General features: G+C 36.8%; 1 protein-coding gene across 1 annotated transcript in view; it reads right to left on the bottom strand.

The window, feature by feature from the left end:
- The window catches only part of POLR3B (RNA polymerase III subunit B), a 74,550-nt gene that overhangs the window by 33,481 nt on the left and 21,834 nt on the right, over positions 1–19,235 (bottom strand). Inside the window, exons 13-19 of the mRNA XM_071728855.1 lie at positions 14,956–15,117; positions 12,186–12,386; positions 10,939–11,101; positions 9,229–9,382; positions 7,148–7,222; positions 6,286–6,384; positions 2,870–2,997 (exon numbers count right to left, since the gene is read on the bottom strand). Coding sequence (XP_071584956.1) covers positions 2,870–2,997; positions 6,286–6,384; positions 7,148–7,222; positions 9,229–9,382; positions 10,939–11,101; positions 12,186–12,386; positions 14,956–15,117 — 982 coding nt within the window. The remainder of the gene's footprint in view (positions 1–2,869; positions 2,998–6,285; positions 6,385–7,147; positions 7,223–9,228; positions 9,383–10,938; positions 11,102–12,185; positions 12,387–14,955; positions 15,118–19,235) is intronic.

Genomic DNA, 19,235 nt, shown 5'->3' with positions numbered 1-19,235 from the left:
CTTTCCTTACTCAAGGCTCATGTTATGACTTTTGGATAGAAACCACAGCTCGCAGCTGGGCTGTGAGAGCACAGATTTTGCTTTGTGCACCCACACCTCTGCTTTCACAGATGTGCATATGCGTGTGCAATATGGTGAGCTACTGGCAGGAAAATATGTATGTTTCTTAATTAATAGGTTTTTACACATGCTTTACGGTCACAGAGGTACAGTGTGTAAAAGTGACTGATATTCTTCATCTTGATGGAATAGAAAAGCTCAATTTAAAATCCTTTCCTTAACGGTAAGGCCCTTTGATCTGCTTAGACATTATTTTAGCAACACAGAATGCAAACAGTGCAGACTCTTGTATTTTAATCTTAAATACTTCTCAGATTTTAAGCTACAACTGTTAATTTTGCACTGTAATATCAATATTCAACTGAGGTCCTTGCAGCTGCTGTTGTAGCAGCCACCTAATCATTACTTCCTGTCAGTCTTACAGTTCAACCTACAACATATGTAGTAAATCACCTATGCCAAAACAGAGGGATTTTAGTTTCAGTGAAATCCAGTTTGTTAACCAAGCACAGCCCTAGTCCTCCAATCAGATAAATCATTCTGCCCAGGCAAGTGAGGTACTTTTCCGGGCATTTAATGTTATCCTGAAGAAACACTAACATTTTAATACCTAATATTTCTCATGGATACTGGATTACAGACTTTATTGCAAGATCTGATGTCCACCTTCCATTTATTAGTTTTTTCACACTTTTCCACAGCTTGATGTTGCTTTTCCACAGCTTGATGTTGCTTTAGAAAGACTAAAGACTGTCCAAAGCTGCTGGCACAGGCCTGTGACGTGGTCAGAGTTGAGGAGCACAAGGCTCCTGGCCCAAGCATGGGGTTCCCTCCACACTCCCAGGTTTTGATAGTCAAGGGAGTGACACAGTGGACTTGGACGTGAGACTTTCTACTTGGCAATGTTGGAGCAGGAGCTGCTCTGCAATTTCAGGATGGTGGACGAAACCAAGGAGGGTGGAAGGTTACTTAAAGGTGGGGGTTTGAAGCACTACATCACATCTTTTCATAAACACAAACAGGAATGTGTAATGTTTCAGGAATATTTTCCAAGTCTCCTTTGATCAAGAACTGTAGAGAAAAATCTTTTCTGACCCTACATATTGCCACTTACAGAGGCTTTTAAAAATTATTTTTAAGCAGTTATTACAGAAAGCTTCAGGTGTTTGCAGATACTTAAGGCAAAGCAAAATATAGCTCAAGTCATGTGCCAACTTTTAAAATGTGCTTTTATCTAGCTGCTTATTCTTTGAGTCAGGTGTTTTGTCATAACAAACCGAAACAAAAGCTTTTTTTATTGCTCAGGATATTCAATGGCTTTTGTGTTCCTAGCGTCAGCAGGAACGTCAGAGGATTGTATCCAAGGAGCTAAATGTGCAAGACCTAGGGTCAAAGCAGCTGAATACACCAACCTCAGAAAACACAGACAATGAATTGCAAATGACACTCAAAACAAAACGGGAAAAAAACCTTCACACAGAAAACTACAAAAGAACTCCACAGATACTGAATTGGCTTTCTGTACACACTGATCCTGCTTAACTGTGTGTGGTAACTAACCAAACCTTCTGAGACTAATAGTCATAAAATAGAGACTTGGGCGCGGGGGAAAGATAATGGGATGGGGGAGAACTGTAAGGAAAAAGATTGCATCGCTCCGCTTTTTTTCTTTTTTTTTTTTTTTTTAAATTTAAAGGAAGGACATGCATCTGTTGCTATATTCTACTATTTTGATGCACTGAACATGAAAGCTCAAGTTAGTTTGCTATTAATTTTGCCAGGGAAGTCTCACAAAAGGTGCAGTGTTTAAGTTTGAAACACAGAGCACCAAACAAATGGTTTAGTAAACTAAACAGAAGTGGCAGTTTTTTCATGATACAGAGTTGTTCTACTGCAGTTCTTAACTTGCAAACGAGCCATTAATACAAGACATAAAACCAGCATGTACAGCACAAGTCTGAATACAGCTGTCTGAATTGATGGACTACTGGCCAGGCTCTTCTTGGGACTCTCTTCAGCTTGATCACAGCCTTTGGATCATGACTTGGATTCTTTAATGCTAGTTTAGCTGTGTATTAAAGGAAGGATTAGAACTCAGCTAGTATCAATTACCCACAACAGCAAATTTACAAAATGGTTGTTCTTTTAAAAACCACCTATCAGACTTATAAAAATAATTATTAAGAGATCAGAAAATTTATTTTGTTTCACCCATTTTGCTGAGAGCCCGTTACTTGACTTCTTCTTCCAAAGAAAACTGATCCAGGAAGTGTTCAAGTAACTAAGCTCTCTTTCTTCCACATTTTGATTCCTCTTGTTCTCTAATGTCAATGTAATGATTTATTTCTTTATTTTTAGGGCACCTACTCAACTATTCAAAGAAACTCTCCTCTCTCTGTGTTTTGTCTTGCTTTGTGGCAGCACTTTTAAACACTTTTTGTCTGGAAACCAACTGCTCATCACAGCATAAAGAGGAAAAAAAAAAAAAAACCCATTCTGCCAACTCAGCAGCTATGCTGAAAACTTGAAAGTCATGGTTATCAAAATAACCCAACAAAAAGCCAATAGCTCCCCAGTTTCTCCAAATCTTTTAAATATTGAGAGCTGAAGATATAGTCTCCATTAAGTAAAATTGGTCGGTATTTTAATTTTCCCAACTTATAGATTAAACTCCTTCATCCTCTGAGCTAAAGAAGAGCTTGTTTCCTCTTCCTAGCCAAACTTTTATGTGAATGAGGAAGGAAAGAATTTCTCTGTTTTGTCACTTTTGCTACATAACATGACAAATAAGAATAAAAAACAGTCTTACCCATTGCTTGTTTCCCCATGGCACACTGGTAAGTATTTCTTGGGGACTGGTTGTGGTGAGGATATGGAATCAGCCCAGCACAGACACCAAGAAGTGTGAAAGGCTCAATCTCCAAATGTGTTGTATCTCTTAAAAGAAAAAATATCAATTATAGAAACCTTTTGAAGAAACATCTCATAATACTTTGATTAAATTCTGTTTAGGAAAATTGTAAGCCAGTAAAACCTCAAAATATGTGTTCACTAAGGAACTTTTATTTTTAATTTTAAAAACCTAGTAACTTTCTTTTGGCTTTAAGTGTTTTGACATGAAAAGAAATGAAAGAGAAAAAAATGAGGGTTTATGAACTTCCACCATGGGGAAAAAGCCTCCATATAACAACAACCTGAGCAAGGTCAGTAAGACAACAAAACATCAGTTTATTCAGTAAGACCCAAAATGTCATAAGTATTTTCTTCTCATGTAACAATAGTCCTCCACATCAAATTACCAGTCTCAAAGATCTATAAATCCAAAGAAGAAATAGACAAAGGAAGAGCAAGACAGATTCAGATACAGAAAAAAAACAGAATTGTAGTTTTAGTTTTTTACAAGTCAGTTATATAATATCAGTTAGAGGGGAAACATCTGTGTCCAAACCAGATCCAGTGCCATGGGTGATATGCCATAATAACACACTACTTGAAATGCTCTCCAAATATTTTGGAAGTAATTGTGTTGTAATAAGGCAGTATTGATGAGAAGTAAAAAGAGAGGAATAAAGAGTAAATACTGAGGTAAAAAAAAAAATTCTCTACTTGGCATGAGCTTCAGAGGAGGAAGTGAATGCTCAAGGAAGACAATTAAATCACAGTGTGCATTGGGATATAAGTGGAGTGATTAACAATTAAGGATGGACGGTAGAATAAAGTTTGGCTGGAGCAGATCTGCTTTTTAAATCAAGATAAGTAACTAGGAAATGGGGAATTTTGAAATAAAGGTAATTATAACAAAGCCTATCCAAACCATTTATTTCACCATGTTCTAGAGTTATTTCACAGTACTTGGGTTTAGGCATACATTGAATCTCCCCCACACCTAAACTCACTGCATTCTAAAAACTCTAATGCTGGACTTCTCTTGGAAGTCTCCTGGAATATTTTTTTTTTCATTTTTTTTAGTTAGATAAAGGAATTAATATGATTATTAAACTTTAAGACTTTGAAAAGGAAATTACTGGAAAAATCTTTATTATGACAACACTAAAAAGACTGTAAAGCACCACAAGCTTGAAAAGGCTTAGGAATTACACACAAGTAGAAACAGACTGAAGAAGCAGGAACGTACATAAACAATGTATGTACTCCTGGAAAAAATTAAATCTGAAAGCTGAAAAAATTTGTAAATTCTGAGAAGCAATCCTAGTGAAATAATTAAAGTCCCCAAAATCTTCATAAATCAAAATCACCTGCTGGTCTGGGGACAGTCACTTCTTTTCTCCACTTGATAAAAAGCAACTATTGTAATTGAACCCTGTCTTAAGAAAACAGGAACAGTAGAAACCCAGTTCCAGTAAAGTAACTGTGAAATGGTCTCAAAAGAGAAGCAAACTCAGAGTGCAGACAGCTCCCTCAGTCTGCAGAACTCCACAGAACTGCTTACACCTCTCAAACAACAAAACAGGAAGCTTTACAGTTACTAACAGTGAAGTCAGCAAATTTCTTCAGAAGATACTGGTGTATGGAAATACATATACATTTTCAGATGAGGTATATCTGAAAATATATATCCTATATATACTCTTGGTACCAACACAAGTAGTTTTGCGTTGAGGTTGATCCCGTTTCAACCAGAGAAGATGCAACCTCTGCAGATTCCAGTATCTTTTGAAGTATTCCACAGTGCTAAAGAGAGCTTCAAACCTCCCAGAGCTGTTCATTTTCTCCAACTCAAAATGCAACTGCCAGAAATGGGCCAAAGAAAGGAAACCAGCCTTATGAGTTTGAAAATCAGCATTACAGGTGGGGTAAGGAAGTAACTGAACGTATTATAGAGTCAAATCCTCCAAAGCAAAAACCCCTAATTGGATTGGAAAGGTAAAGAAAGGATACTGTAGCTAAAAGAAGCCTACATTACAAAGGCAGGAATGTTAATGGGATACTTCACAATAGGGGATTGTATCAGTTGTATTACCAGAACAAGTTGTACCAACATGGTTGAACCATTTAAAATTCAAGATGATCAGCTGGGGGAGGGGGGTACACAAATCAACCATTCAGGATGTAGGGAATGCCAATAGATACAAGGAGCAATCTACTCATAATGGTGACAGTTCAGATACTTACAGCACCATTAGCTATCAGTATAGAAGCTAAACTCATAACAAGGTGATGGACAACACAGAAACCTCCCAAAGTTTCTGGCAGTTACCATGAAGTCATTTTTTTGCACTAGTCTACAGGAAGGTCACTGCCTCCTCCTATTTCTGACTGAACAGTGATTTCATGTGATATGCTCCCATTAATCTTCCTACCTGAGCCAGGTGTCCTGTAACTTCAATTTTTCAGCTCTAGTGCTTTGTGGAAGTTATTAAATATTGGCACAAATGACAGCAATTGTGTTTGCTCTTCTTTGCTCACACATACAGAAACCAGACCAGAGCATGCAAGAGTAATTTCTTAAAGTGATAAAGTCTTCAAAAGCCTGGGCTGAGGCAATACAATTTAATTAACAGAGTTAATGCATTTCATCTGGCAAAGGTTAAAGATAACTGAAGGTCTCATCCAGCTCCACTGCAATCAATGATGTATTTCTTATTGGCTTCAATGAGTACTTGACCAGGACAAAACATCTAGAAAATCTATTTTCTGCATAAATCTACTGATCTAACATTTCATGAAAATAGCTTCTAACATCTTACATCCAGCCTTCAGTTGACAGGATATTGTCATAGAAACATAAAAAAAGTATAAAGATAGGAGGACTTAAAAATTTAAAAGAATCATTCCTTTAATGTGGGCTCTTTAGTCAGCCACAAGACAAACACCCAAAACATATATGTGGAAAACACAAAAATTTGGGTTATCTTTCTAAATAAAAATCACATACCAGGAATGGATTTAGCATATGTGGTAAAGAATACACAGAATGGCACAGACATTTTTATCAGGGGCTGTTATACATCCAAAAGTCCCCTTCCAATGCTTAAGACATTTAATGTAAGCTGGTTGCCTAGAGTCCCTCTACAGACATAAGACATTGCTTACAATGTGATTATAACAAAAAAATGCCACATCAAGAGAAACAAAGGATATACCTTTAAGTATTTTATATTTTTGAGAGTTAGAAGCAGAAACTGATCTCTGAAAACCCAAAAGCCAAGGTACTTTTTGTAACTGCCCCATTGATAATTTAGGGTGTGTGTAAACATTACTTACTTATTAATTGTGTGTTCATATAGTGCAATGTTACAGTCATTTTCTTCATTCACATCCAAATATTCAACGAGGCCTTCATGCAAAAAGTCTTCAAAATTCCTACAGTTAAATAAAAAAAAATTACAGCAGAAGTACTCTTTTCTTATATCTCTGCAAAAATATAAAGCTACATAATACATGTACTGAAGCAATGTAATGTGTAGAAGTTAATCTAGATAAATACATTTACATTAAAAGTTCTGTGCATTTCACATATTTAAATAAATCTGTATTTTAAAAAATTAATTCCCTTGCCCATTCACTGCCTCACAGTCTGACCAGTGTTATTTACACGAACAACTAAAGAAAAAAATATTCCTATATGTACTCATCATTATTATAAATGTAGGCAAGTATAAGAGTAACCTAGTAAGTTTTTTGTGATGGCTTTGGAAAATTCAATTAAATTTAAACACTTCTGTGTAATTGCATATTTTTAAACACTCAAACTAAGATTTTGCAAGCAGTTTCAAAAATAATCCTGAATGTGCCTTGTTTGGGGCAGTCAAGTTGATATTCCTTAAGTGTTTGATTTTTCAGTCAGGAGAAGGATGATACTGCCTCAGACCTTATACTTGCAGAAAGATAAGGCTTTGAGATGTATTTATTCTATATAAACACCAGATTCCCTAGCTGCAACAAAATAAGACCAGGCTTAATTTGACTTTAAACAGAAAGCCTACAATACATTGATTATTAATTTATATAGGAGAGCAGACTCCCACATAGTGAGCCCCAAGATTGTGAAATACTGACTGACTGAACTACTTCCACAGTATTTAGATAGATGTGATGATGAATGTGGTCTACTTGAATTGTGTACCTGTATCCCTGAGCCAGTTCTTCCATATGTTTGTTGGTAACTGCAGGTTTTTGCTTCTTGACAATTATGTAGGGTCTGCAATCCAAAAAGAAAAGAATACTTAGGCAGGTAACTTAATTATACTTACAGTAAGAAAAGAACCCTGCCTACGCGAAACATATTTATAAAATTTATACACTATTAACTGATTCTGCCACATAAATACAATCACTAATTATTCAGATCTTGGTTTGATACACAGATATCCTGAATTGACCTATTGTCTGTGAAGTACCCAAAAAAGTGTAAAAGAAAAATTAAGATTTCAGTTTTGAGGAGGAAGCCTCCCCCCCACGCCTAAATGTTTAAACTAACATTTTGTAAGTTTTACCTACACATTTTGTTGATGCCTTTAAAAGACTTAAGATTACCTTCTCTAAAAAGCTAAGAACAGCATAGAGTTCTATGGACATTGCAGGGACTTCATACATCACTGAATGAACAACTTGTGCTCAAGTGTCCACATTCAAGAACTTATTTTGCTGTTACTTACATGATGGAAAGTACAGGCATTTACTATGGGTGACCTCAGATGAATCCATAAATTTTAAAGGCACATGGATCTCTGAAGGCTTCCTTACCACAGGGAAACACTGACACAAAGGATGGCATGCAAGAGAGAAACGTCAAGGGTTGTTGCTATTTGGACAAGTTGCTCTTATAAAGAGCAGCAAATAGCTACAAGATCCTTGTCGAGTCCACTCTGAAATCTAAATAACTATTTGAAGACCAATGGGCACTTCTAAATGGTTTATAGGGGTATCTGAACAATTGCAGGGTGCCACAAAGCAAACTTGGTAAACCCCTGGAAATCCACATTGTTTCATTTGTCTTTATTTTACAAATCAGAAGTTTTGCTGCAGAATGGCTGGTTATTAGCCCTGGCCAGAAATGTGACTTCTCAGCTACTGAGTATGGCCCTACTCTGGATCTCTTGACCAGGTAAGATTAACTGATGGTTTGTACATGTACTTTGGAGTCTCTAGCTGCCTAAAACTTCATTCAAGATGCTCCCAGATTCAAATAATGAATAAGGTGAAGTGTCAACTGTAGTTGGGACTGCTGCTTCTCTTAAGTATGCAAAAACCCCCCACACAACAGCTAGACAATGCTAAAATATGTGTATATTTACTAACTCATTTTGCCTCTCTCAGTCTCTGCTTTGTTCATGTTTTATGCCTTGGTTTTTAGGCTAAACTGGAGATGTTTTACTTGTAAATAACCTAACATAGCACTGCCATAATCTGACTGGAGTCTGTAGCCTCTACTATACAATGACCTGATTTTCTGCCTAGAAGTTTTATGTTCCACTTTCTCCTTTTAGTCACCTAATTTCTTTCTGCTTTCTTCTGTGACATGACTTTTACTCATACAATCTTTCTCTCTAGTACAGACTGCAAGCATCTCCAGGCAGGCATCTTCCTCACAGGTTTACTGAATTTCCTGCCTATTTAAGGGTAAACAATGAAATAAACCAAAACTGTGAGACGTATTTCTTGGTACAAGTACACATGCCTAAGGAAGTTTTGCATCAGAAGTAAAGGCCCTCAAAGACAACAAGTAGCTCTGCATTCTAAAATATGATACCATGCCCATGGGATATCAGGAGAGTGGCTGCTTCTTTCTCGCTTCACAGGAAGTAAAAAAAACAACTCTCCAAGGACACTGGACATTAATGCACACGCCAATCAATCTGATTTTAATCCTCTTTTTTTTCTTAAACAAGACAGAATCAATTTTTTGTTATGGCTTTTGTTTAAAAACAAAACAGATTTATTTGGGGTTTTCTTTTGGTTTAGTTGGGTCTAATTTTTGTTTGTATCTGTTTTGTTTTGGGTTTTTTTTAAGTTGCTTGACTATATAGTATGTTTCTCAGATCTGTCTGTTTTGAACTTGGGCTACTTAGGGAGAAAAAGCATGCTCAAGTCCTACTGAATTTGCTTAAATCAGTACTCACGAAGTCTCAACCCAATGTATTTCCAGTGCATAAAACAGTATTTACAGTAAATTCACTAGTGAGATAATTCTGACAAGATGCTTACCTGCACAATCTCCCTCCATCAGAGGAAATGTAGACACATCTGTCAGAAAGATTTGTAGAGATAGAAACAAATTCATTGATATAACCTGCTCGACGCATTATCCGAAATGTGTTGACTAATTTCTGGTGGTCTCGTATAACACCAAGGATGTTACCTGTTCAGAAAAGGAATAAGTTCATGGTGCATTCTTTGCATATCCAAAACTCTACTTAGGAATTCTTACCACATCTAGCATGATGGTACTTCTCTAGATGTACTTCTCTAATTCTTGCAAATAATGTGTTGACATAAAATTGGGTGGGGTTTTTTTATCACAATAAATACTTTTTAGAAGTGTCACAGGCCATCTATCTGCCTCCAGCTACCTTCAGAAACTAAATGATGTGTTTCATCCAGCTGTCTTCAAATATGTTTCAGCCCAGGTGCCCATTCATCAATTAGTGTATAAGCAGACAATGCTTCTCGAGTCTGCAATTTCAGCTGTACTCAAATGGATCCAAGTTTTCCATGAACAGACCAAGAAATCCTCCTGCTGCCTTGTCAGAAATTTTGGAAAGACTTCTGACATATGTGATCATTTACAGCACTAGAGGAACTTAGCTCAACAAGCTGTTTCTCTTAGCAGGGCACTTTAGCACACAGGTAAGTATTCTGATGTATGGTGAAACAACAAAAGAGTAAAATTATTCAAAAGTAGTAGACTGAACAGTATATGGGTTTGCCTCACTTAGTACTGGATCATCTACATTTGGGAACAGGACCATCTTGGTCCATACCACAGACTGAACTTCTGAAGTTCAGTATTTCTGCTCAGCACTCCCCGTTGGTTCATAAAATGAGACAAAAAAGAGTGCATGTCACCTCACTAAACCTTATCTTTAACACAGTGCTACAGAAAAGCAGGGCACAGCAATGCAGTTTGGTTAAGTGTTGCTTTTATGTTATTGGGAAAAGGCAGGAATGAAGAACAACTGCTGTTAAAATCAAAAGTAAATGGAGAACTTATTCATGGTCAAAGACATCAAATGCTAGTCCCTGGAAGTAGATGCTGTTGACAAAATACACTTTTAAATCACAGTTGTAGTTATTAAAATGTAGTTTTTAAAATAAAGTTTTTTAAAGCAGTATGAAATCTGATATAGTACCTCCTGATTTAGAAAAGCTGAAAGAGTATATGCAGATACAACATTCATATGCCAAATCATGCCTTTAAAAAAGAAAAGAGGCCTGTGTTCCAAGGTCTATTTTTTCCTAATAATTGAGGAAGCATTTAAAGGGCAACTTGTAATTTGTAAATTTAAATTATTACAATTTTAGCAGCATTATTCTCATTTTAAAACTAACTTTATTAAAGGCACTTCATTTGCTGCATGCCTGAAAAAATATACAGCAAACAAATCTGTAATAGACTGTACATATTTTTGTGCCTATTCATACAAGAGTGCTTAAAACCAGTACTGATATTTGAAAATGCTTCAATTTCCCAGCTACACACATCTGCAGAGTTCTGAGGACACAGCTTTAGATAACTATGTGTCATCATCTGGCCTGTCTACTCTGCCTAGCCATATCAAAATATTTACAGATTAAATTACATACAGGTGTAAAATGGCATTTATGGTTGACTGTGCTCCAAAAATTGTTGGAGAGTTTCCAAAGCCTAACTCCATCAGCAACAAATCAGAATCAGACTGCTGAAAAGTTACATACCATTAAGGAAAACGAGGAACACATTTGGGTATGAAAGTTCTTCACCACAGAGCAGGTTGACATCTTCAACTCCAAGATTACTGGCTAGCTTAATAATTGGGCCATCTTCCATATCTGTAGTAATGTGAGTCATGAGGGCAAGGTTTTTAACCAAACCACAAGCCTAAAATGAAAAAATGCACCTTTTATCCATTTTATTCCAAAATATTAGTACTACACATGTCTTTTTTCTTTCAAAACTGTCCTTAAGAAAAAGAAAAAATAGTCTAAGTATGAAGTGAAAGAAATCAACTACATTAGGAATTAACTACACTGAGAATTCAGATGAAGAAAGGAAGAATTTCTGTATCACACTGAAAGGTAATGTTTTAGCATTTATGACCTGATAAAAAATACAGGCAAGCAACTCATTGTTCTTAAGTTATTCATGTATTTCTCTCTTCAAAGCAAAGAGTTCTTTCCTCAAAACTATTTAGAAGAATAAAAAAAAATACAGAATCAGTTTATTTATTTATTTGCCACATATTGCGTATGCTCTAGCACAAGCTTTAACATTTTGAAATGAAAAATATCCAAGTATCTTAAACAGTGCTATATTACTTCAGCTGTTAAATAAAATTAGCTCATACTGAATATATATTTATTCCAGAAAGTTTGGAGTTCCCCCAGTATTTTATATTCAGGGAAAAAAAAAAAAAGAAAAAAGAAAAATAACCAAAAAACAGACTGTCAGCATCAACTGTTTGGTTGAAATAGCTGGATGACTTCTTCAAAGTAAACCACACAAAGGTGTTCTTCCTCCCCAAGCTGATGGCTAAAGTTGTTTCTGTAACAATAATACATGTTTCTAGAAAACTGCAACACACTGATGCTGCCACTTCAGAACAGAACCTTTTTTACAGAATAAAGGGTAAGAGTCAAGGACTCCTCTCTTCCTACTCTGATCAAAAGAGCAAGTAGCTCTGCTGCAAAAATGGGAGGTCTCATGTAATTTGCATATAGGCAAATGATCCCTGAACAGTTTCCAGCCAATCCACTCAGGGAAGATAAAAAAAGGCAATATAGTACGGAGAACAAGGATGCAAATAGATAGGATGTGAGAAGACACACAAGTTGTGTGACCAGGCTGTGGGTCTCCAGAAACCTCCACTTCAGAATTCTTCATCTGATGGAGGATCACCTGCTTCACAATAGTGTCTCCAGTCCTCAGGACAAGAAATACTGAAAGCAAAATAAAAGTTCCTCACCTCTCCTTCAGGAGTGTCAGATGGGCAAAGCATCCCCCACTGAGATGGTTGAAGTGATCGAGGACCACTCACTTTTCTTGTCTTTTCAAACTGAGAAGATATTCTGGTCATCATTCCCAGAGCAGAGATATAAGACAAGCGGGACAATACTTGCGTCACACCTTGGCGGTCCATTTTGAATCTTTTCAGAGACCAATTTCCCTGTAGAATAAAATGAATGTTTCAAAAACGTTATTGCAGTTCATCCCTGTCTTGACACTACCTGTCATGTCTACTGTAAAATATCAAAATCTTGTGCTACCATTTTTGACTTCATGACATCTACCCCATACACAGTTCTCATCATCTCGGTCAGTGGATACAACAAGTTGCTGTCCCCATTACTACTGTCTACCCCAGCCACCATGTAAGTGGTCAGTCCAAAGGCAATAAAGATCCCAAGGGTAATGCTTTCCCAAGGAATGCTTCCTACTAATCCCAGTAGCCTTTTTGATAAGTAGTATCAAAGTAGTACCAGTAGCTCACCAATGCTAACAAATAATGTGAAGCTTGCTTGCTGTACACTACACTGAAATCCTTTCAGAGGGTGATTTGCTTGGCTTCTCTATTGACATAGCACAAGCACATTTTGGGACAAACAGAAAGAAATTTCCACCCATCCAAATGATTTCACTGGAGAGCATATCCAATAGTCTCCAGAACATTCCTTTCTTCCTTAATACAGAAAGTGGAAGAAATAACGCTCAACCTTAACATTAAGCTAGCTAAAAGAAACCTGCCCACTTGCTCATCTTTTATGGGAAGGGTTCACCCCATGACCATTTCCTCCTGTAAGGACTGGGACTCACCAGAATGTAAGTGGAAGAATACAATAAATAAGTATTTTTTCCTCACACAGGAAACTATTTCACCTGTAGTCTAAACTAGCACGTGGTTTCCTCTTCACTGCCCAAAAGACTGGAAAAAAGGGGAGGTGAAAATACTGAAGGTCTTAAGAAATAATAGAAAAATTCTTTGTGCTTTGGAAGTGACAGACTGACTCCTTCAGAGTTGTCCAAAAACCCTAAATTGGGGTCAGGGCTGTTTGCACGACCATCCCCAGTGAAGAACTTCTGACTGAAAAGTCCTATGAACTGACAGTAGCTCCCTCAGTGGCATGAGATGATTCTGCAAATGCTGAAACATCTATTAGACCCATGGCATTACTGCCTCACCTACACTCTCTTCTAGTATTTTCCAGGGTAAAAAGAATTCCCTGTAGTACATACCACTGAATACCACTGAGCAGTTGATGCAGTGGTGCTACAAATTCTTTTGCATGCCACTGGTGTAACTGCTGAGTTATTTCATGCTCTTTGAGACTACCATTGCAGCATTCTGGTGAGACTGAAGATTGCCATTTCCAAGAATGATTTTATGGTATTTGCTTAATCTCTTGAATAGTATGCACTAGGCATTGTTCCTGAGAAATTATTTTCAATGCTTAAGAGCAGATGGTCTTTAACTGCTTATGTGGCAGTAAAAAAAAAAATCCAAAGATAGTGGAAGAAGGAAGACTTCACAATACGAACTGAATAGTTTGCAGATTTATCTCTGTCAGTCCAAATGGAAACACTGGCACTGGCTAGAAGAAATTACTAGCATTTAGAGAAACAAATCTGTCAATTGTTTTGGTTACATGCACTGAAGAGATTTAACTACATTTGGGGTACTCATAAAGCTAAATAGTGATAAGCTTAAACACTAGGATTTGTAAGTAACAGTTTGTTGGTGGTTTTGGATGCAATTTGTGGAGTCAATTTTGTTTACAAGAACTGAAGAAAAACCTAGGTTTCATGCTATGCAGAAAAGCCCTCTCAAGAGTTCCAAAGATTGAAAATTAAGTTGAACAGTTTTTACCAGCTACTAAAATACTAATCTAATTTTTCTTAAAAAATATCACATATTTCAAAGTCTCTTACAAGCTAGTAGCTAGATTTCAAGAACTCTCTCATATTGCTCTTCCAGATGTGTAAGGTGAGGGACAGAGTTAGTAACTGCATTTTTGTTCTTGTTGACTGGCACTGGAATGAAAATATCCAGTCTAGCAGAAGGCAGACACACACTACAGTCTAACAAGGACAAATAAGGTTTAATTATGGGGTTTTTTTTCAGTAATACAGTATGTATTCCCTGGTAAGTAGTTCAGTATCGTTAGCAGAGAAGTAAAAATTTCTATGCTGCAGATTTTCTTATATTAGCAACTTCATATGAATATAAAGGCGTTGCCCTTAAAAAGCTCAAAATTAAGCTTTTGGGGTTTTTGCCTTCCTGCTATCTCCCCCCGCCCCCAAGTTGTCTTCTGTTCATGATGTTTTCCTGCTGTTTTCAACCAACTTTGGGACAAATTGTGAACCTGACCATAGCTAAATCTGGAGAATAAAAAAATACCATGAACACATGGTCAAGTAGAACCTAGAAGACAGCAACTTGGAACTACAAACATGATCACTATTTTAAATTTGCTTGTTTCCACCATTACTTCATAAATGCTAAAGCATCACTTTGAAATAACCAGTGAAAGAAAACGTGGTTTAATGATTAATGATACTTCAGTGAATTCCAAAAGCCTTGCCCAAGACAGAGATTTGCAATTTAAATCTATAAAGAATGTTAAGTAGATTTGCTTTTATGACCAAACCTCTTAGTCATGAGAACAAAGTATAGATATTTCCATCATTCACTGTGATGGAAAAACCTTACATACTAGAAGGAAAACAAAAATACTTACTGTGGAGATGGCATTGACCATGCCATTGGTGATTTGATCTTGACGCATATGCTTCACTACATCAAACTGAGCTGCACGTTGCTTGGGAATCACCTGGTCAGCAATCTTTTTCAGTTCAGAGTTAAATTTTTTGAACAAATCTTCAAATAGAAGAGAAAGAAGCTGGAAGTAAAAAAGAAGTGGATTAAGGGAAAAATAGTAGCTTTCCAGGTCTGGTAAGTGGAGGGGGAAAAAGGACAGAGGAGAAAATCATGTTTATTATTTCTACCTTTATACTTCCTGTCAGTTAAGAAATACTCCCTCTGTTTCTCAATATTTTTCTCTTAATTATTTTACTTCTTAGATTAAAATGGAATATTAGAGAAATTATAACAGAAAGCAAATTACATATAAGGATGGTTTCGGCCTATGCATCTTTTTTGTTTGCTTTAAGCCTTTTTTCACAGTATCTTAAACTATCCATCCATTTCTACATTAACCATTTACTAACTGCTTACCCTAATCTGCTACCTTATAATTCAGTTGATCTACTTCTTCCTTCCTAAAGACTCAAACTTTTTAAACATTTCATACCCTGAAAGGACAGTCCTGAATTACACACAAGATTTGGAGGCAAGACCAGCTTCAAGTCAGTGGATGAAATAACTGCAGTAAAGCAGTAAGTAGTCACTTTGAGACAGTCTATTATTAAAAGTTAAAAAGGCTGTTTAAAGGGCCCCTTCCCAGGAGTCACTTGAAGGACAAAATAGCCACCCAAGTGACTGTAAGAGGACCTCAGGGGAAGCAACTTGGCAGCACAGAGCTGGGAAGCAGTGCACAGTTTGCAAGACAGACTGAAGCACAAAGGGTGCAGTTACTGCTGGACAAGCAGAACTAAGAGAGATTTTTTTTTTTAGGGGCCCAGAAGCAACCTCTGCTCTTGACAGCTGGCAAAATATACCTCAGGTTATGTAGGCAACTTCCTCACTCAGAAACATTTTCCTGCTACTTTGCCAACCACAATCTATGGAAAACCAATTACACCCACAGAAAGTCCACCCGATTCAACAACTGCCATCCTTTTCTAGAAGTACCACTATCTGGGAAGTTCAATGCTTTCCCACAACCCTCCCCTTAAAAATAAGTTTAAGAAAAGAAGATACTTAACACAGCTGAATTGGAAAAAACTGACAGTAGCAATACAACCCTTCAAAAGTGCTGCAATTTAAGTCAATTATATCCTTTATATGTATATTAATTACTTCTAGTTTTTATTATAGCCATAAAAAGAAGAGGCTCCCAAAACCTGTGATCTGACCTTTTTTGCTCTTTAGTCTGCTTTTCTTCTGCAGTTTGCTCAGACTCTCCTGGTAGACACTGAAATCTTTCTGAACACTTAAGTCTGCATTAAATGGTATATTTTAACTGTTCACAGTAATTAGCTCTGCAAGAAAGCAGCGTAAATTCTAAAGCCTGGCAGCCTTGTCCTGGGACTCTACAGCAGCTCCAAGTGTCAGAAGAATTAAAAATGCAGCAGCTACCAATGCCAGAAATGGTAGCTCCCAGTGTATAAAGCATCATAGGGCTAAACAAGCTAGGTATTTAGTCACCACAAGACAAGACATTCTGGAGTCAGCTGTGCAATTTAATTTCTGTATATGCAGAATTAAACTAAACTTTTAATTTTCTCCATCAGACATAGTCCCAGCTTTTCCTCCTCTTCTGGAAAGAAGAAAGCAAACCACCTGTTCCTCTTTCACTAAGATAACCCACTAGCTTTCATTTGCTGTCCAGCCAATGTGCCCCAGCTGGGCTGACCAAAGCATTTGGCAAATGACTCTGTTGAGCAGCTAACTAAATCACAAGCTATCCTTCTTGTTGGTGTCACAAATGCATTTAGGGATATGAAAGTAACAAATCATCTGGAAACTCAAGATAGACATCTGATTTGCAATGAAATGCTAATAGTGGTCTTCATGGAGAGAAAGAGTGGATTATCTTTGACAATCTACCCTACAAGTCATAAGAAATACTCAGTGTTCAGTCACTAAACTGTAAAAGAAGTGGTAACACATGCTATATGCTAACCCTTGACAAAAATGGAATCCTATTTCCACTCTGGACAGAGGTTTTGCTGAAAACTCGTTAAGTGGGATTTTTTTAGGCCTGGCCTTGACATGAGAGGAAAGTGTTCCCCTCCTGATGCTTATAGCACCAGTAACACTTACAAGGCAATACCCTGGCACCAGTGCCAGAAGAAATCAAGCCATCTGCAACTCACCTGTGATGTCAAAGCTCACTTAAATTAGACTTCCGTCATAACTAAAAGTATCTTTTATGAAGGATATTAGGCAGAGAACCCACTGGAGTGTCCAAAAACTAGATTATGAGGGAATTATTGAAAAAGTAAAAGGAAGGAATGAGCAGTTTTAAGATGTCTGATAGCCCAGTTAAACAAGAACTGTCAGAAATCAATCATGATATACATTTAATCTCAAAGGTTTTGAGCAGGACTTAAAACATTTAGCAAAACACCTAACAGAACATTTTTTTTTAATTACTCAGAAAATGCTTTCATATTTGACTTTGTGATCATAAAATTGCAAAAATCTCCTAATTCCACATGCCATAGGGATTATAAAGCCACACCATCATTCCTCTTCTCTGAGCTAATAAAATAAGTTACACCCCAAGTACACCAACTTGCTACTATTTGCCAGACTGAAAAGCATCTCATACTTTGCTAATTTCACTCACAGACTCTCAAGTCTGTGCCTGGCAAAGTAAAGTCTTGCAATAATCACATTATTTAGGTCAAGAGCAAGTGATTAAAGAAAAAGGATGGAATGCCAGTGATAATATTCAATGGATTTCATAGTTGGTCCAGGGCCTTTCAGCCTGCTCCAGACAGGAGCACTAAAGAGCAAATTACATTTAAGAAAAAGAAAATACTGACAGCTCATCAATTGATTTTCAATGAAAATCCTAGGAAAAATTAATAAAGAAGTTAAGCTGCTGAAATACAGTTTCACCAATTAGCTTAATGTCAGAGAATTCTAATTAGGCGCCTTGAGATTGCTATTTAGCGTTTAAGCCTTTAGAGTGCCAAATTCTCCCTTTCACACAAACTGGTTGCAAAATTAAAGACATTAGGCAGCCTTAATTATATTATCAGAACAGCTGGGATTAGGCAATCTCTGAAGTCAAGGCGGTATTCTTTTGTCACAGGGTAGAAATCCCTTGCTTTCCAGGGTGCCGGATTTTGGTGCTGTTCCATATCTCACCCATACAAAGCAAGCTGCATTAGAAACAAAAAAAATAAAAAAAATAAAAAAGAGGACAAAGAACAGAGTAATGCTTAGCAAATAATGAACACATTAAGGAAAGAGAAAAGGTAGGTGAAAAGATTAAGCCTGAAATCGGTAGGTTTTGCTAACACCTCAGCTGGCACCTGGCCTACTGAGCCTCTAGTGGCAGAAAGACTAAGAGAAAGCTCTGTAAACCAGCTTGGCTACTGGATACAACAGTGTTATCTAAAGCTAAAGCACATTTCCTACTCTCTTGTCCCATGGGGTGTGAAATTAGCAGCTATTGTTTTCACACATTTTTATAAACACAATGCCATTTATGTCTTTACATTGTTCAGACCCCTATGTTTTTCTCCTCACGTGGGAATCTTTTCTTTTTATTCTTCATTCGGATTTTAAATCAACAGGATTTTTATTCTAGGAACACGCTGGCATTTTAAAAAACAAAAACAAAAAAACAAAAAACAAAACAGCACAACAACATACAAACAAACAAAAAAACCCACAAAAAACTGAAAGAAACCACCAACCATTTTATACACACAAACTTTAGCTAAACACAAACATTTCGAAACCAGCAAGAAATCTCTACACTTTTTAGTCCATAATCCAATCGAATTAGTATTACACTGATAATGTGGCAGAGAGGAATTCAAGTGTTCAGCTTGAAATAAGCTTTTAAAATATCACAAGGAAGCCAGAACTACTCTTAATCAAGTGTTACAACACCCCCCTGTCATCCCCCCACATAGTTTTCCTTGATGTAGAAAAAAATACGCATTGGCTTTGTTATGATGATCCTCTACATTTAGAACCTCTTCCCAGTTAATTTCAAATTACTTTGGTTGCTAACACCTCTGTGAGCAGAGGCGTTTTTCTTACAGCTTGCAGAGAACTTTTTACCTGCTCTAATTTCTGCCTCTAAAAATATTAGGAAAAAACAAAGTACTTCAATCCAGTTAAATAAGAACAATACAATGACAAAGCAACAAC

The sequence above is a fragment of the Heliangelus exortis genome, chromosome 1 (assembly GCF_036169615.1).
Source record: "Heliangelus exortis chromosome 1, bHelExo1.hap1, whole genome shotgun sequence".
Classification (NCBI taxonomy): Eukaryota; Metazoa; Chordata; class Aves; order Apodiformes; family Trochilidae; genus Heliangelus; species Heliangelus exortis.
The sequence above is the reverse complement of the archived record's forward strand: the minus strand, read 5'-3'. Positions and strand labels throughout refer to the sequence as shown.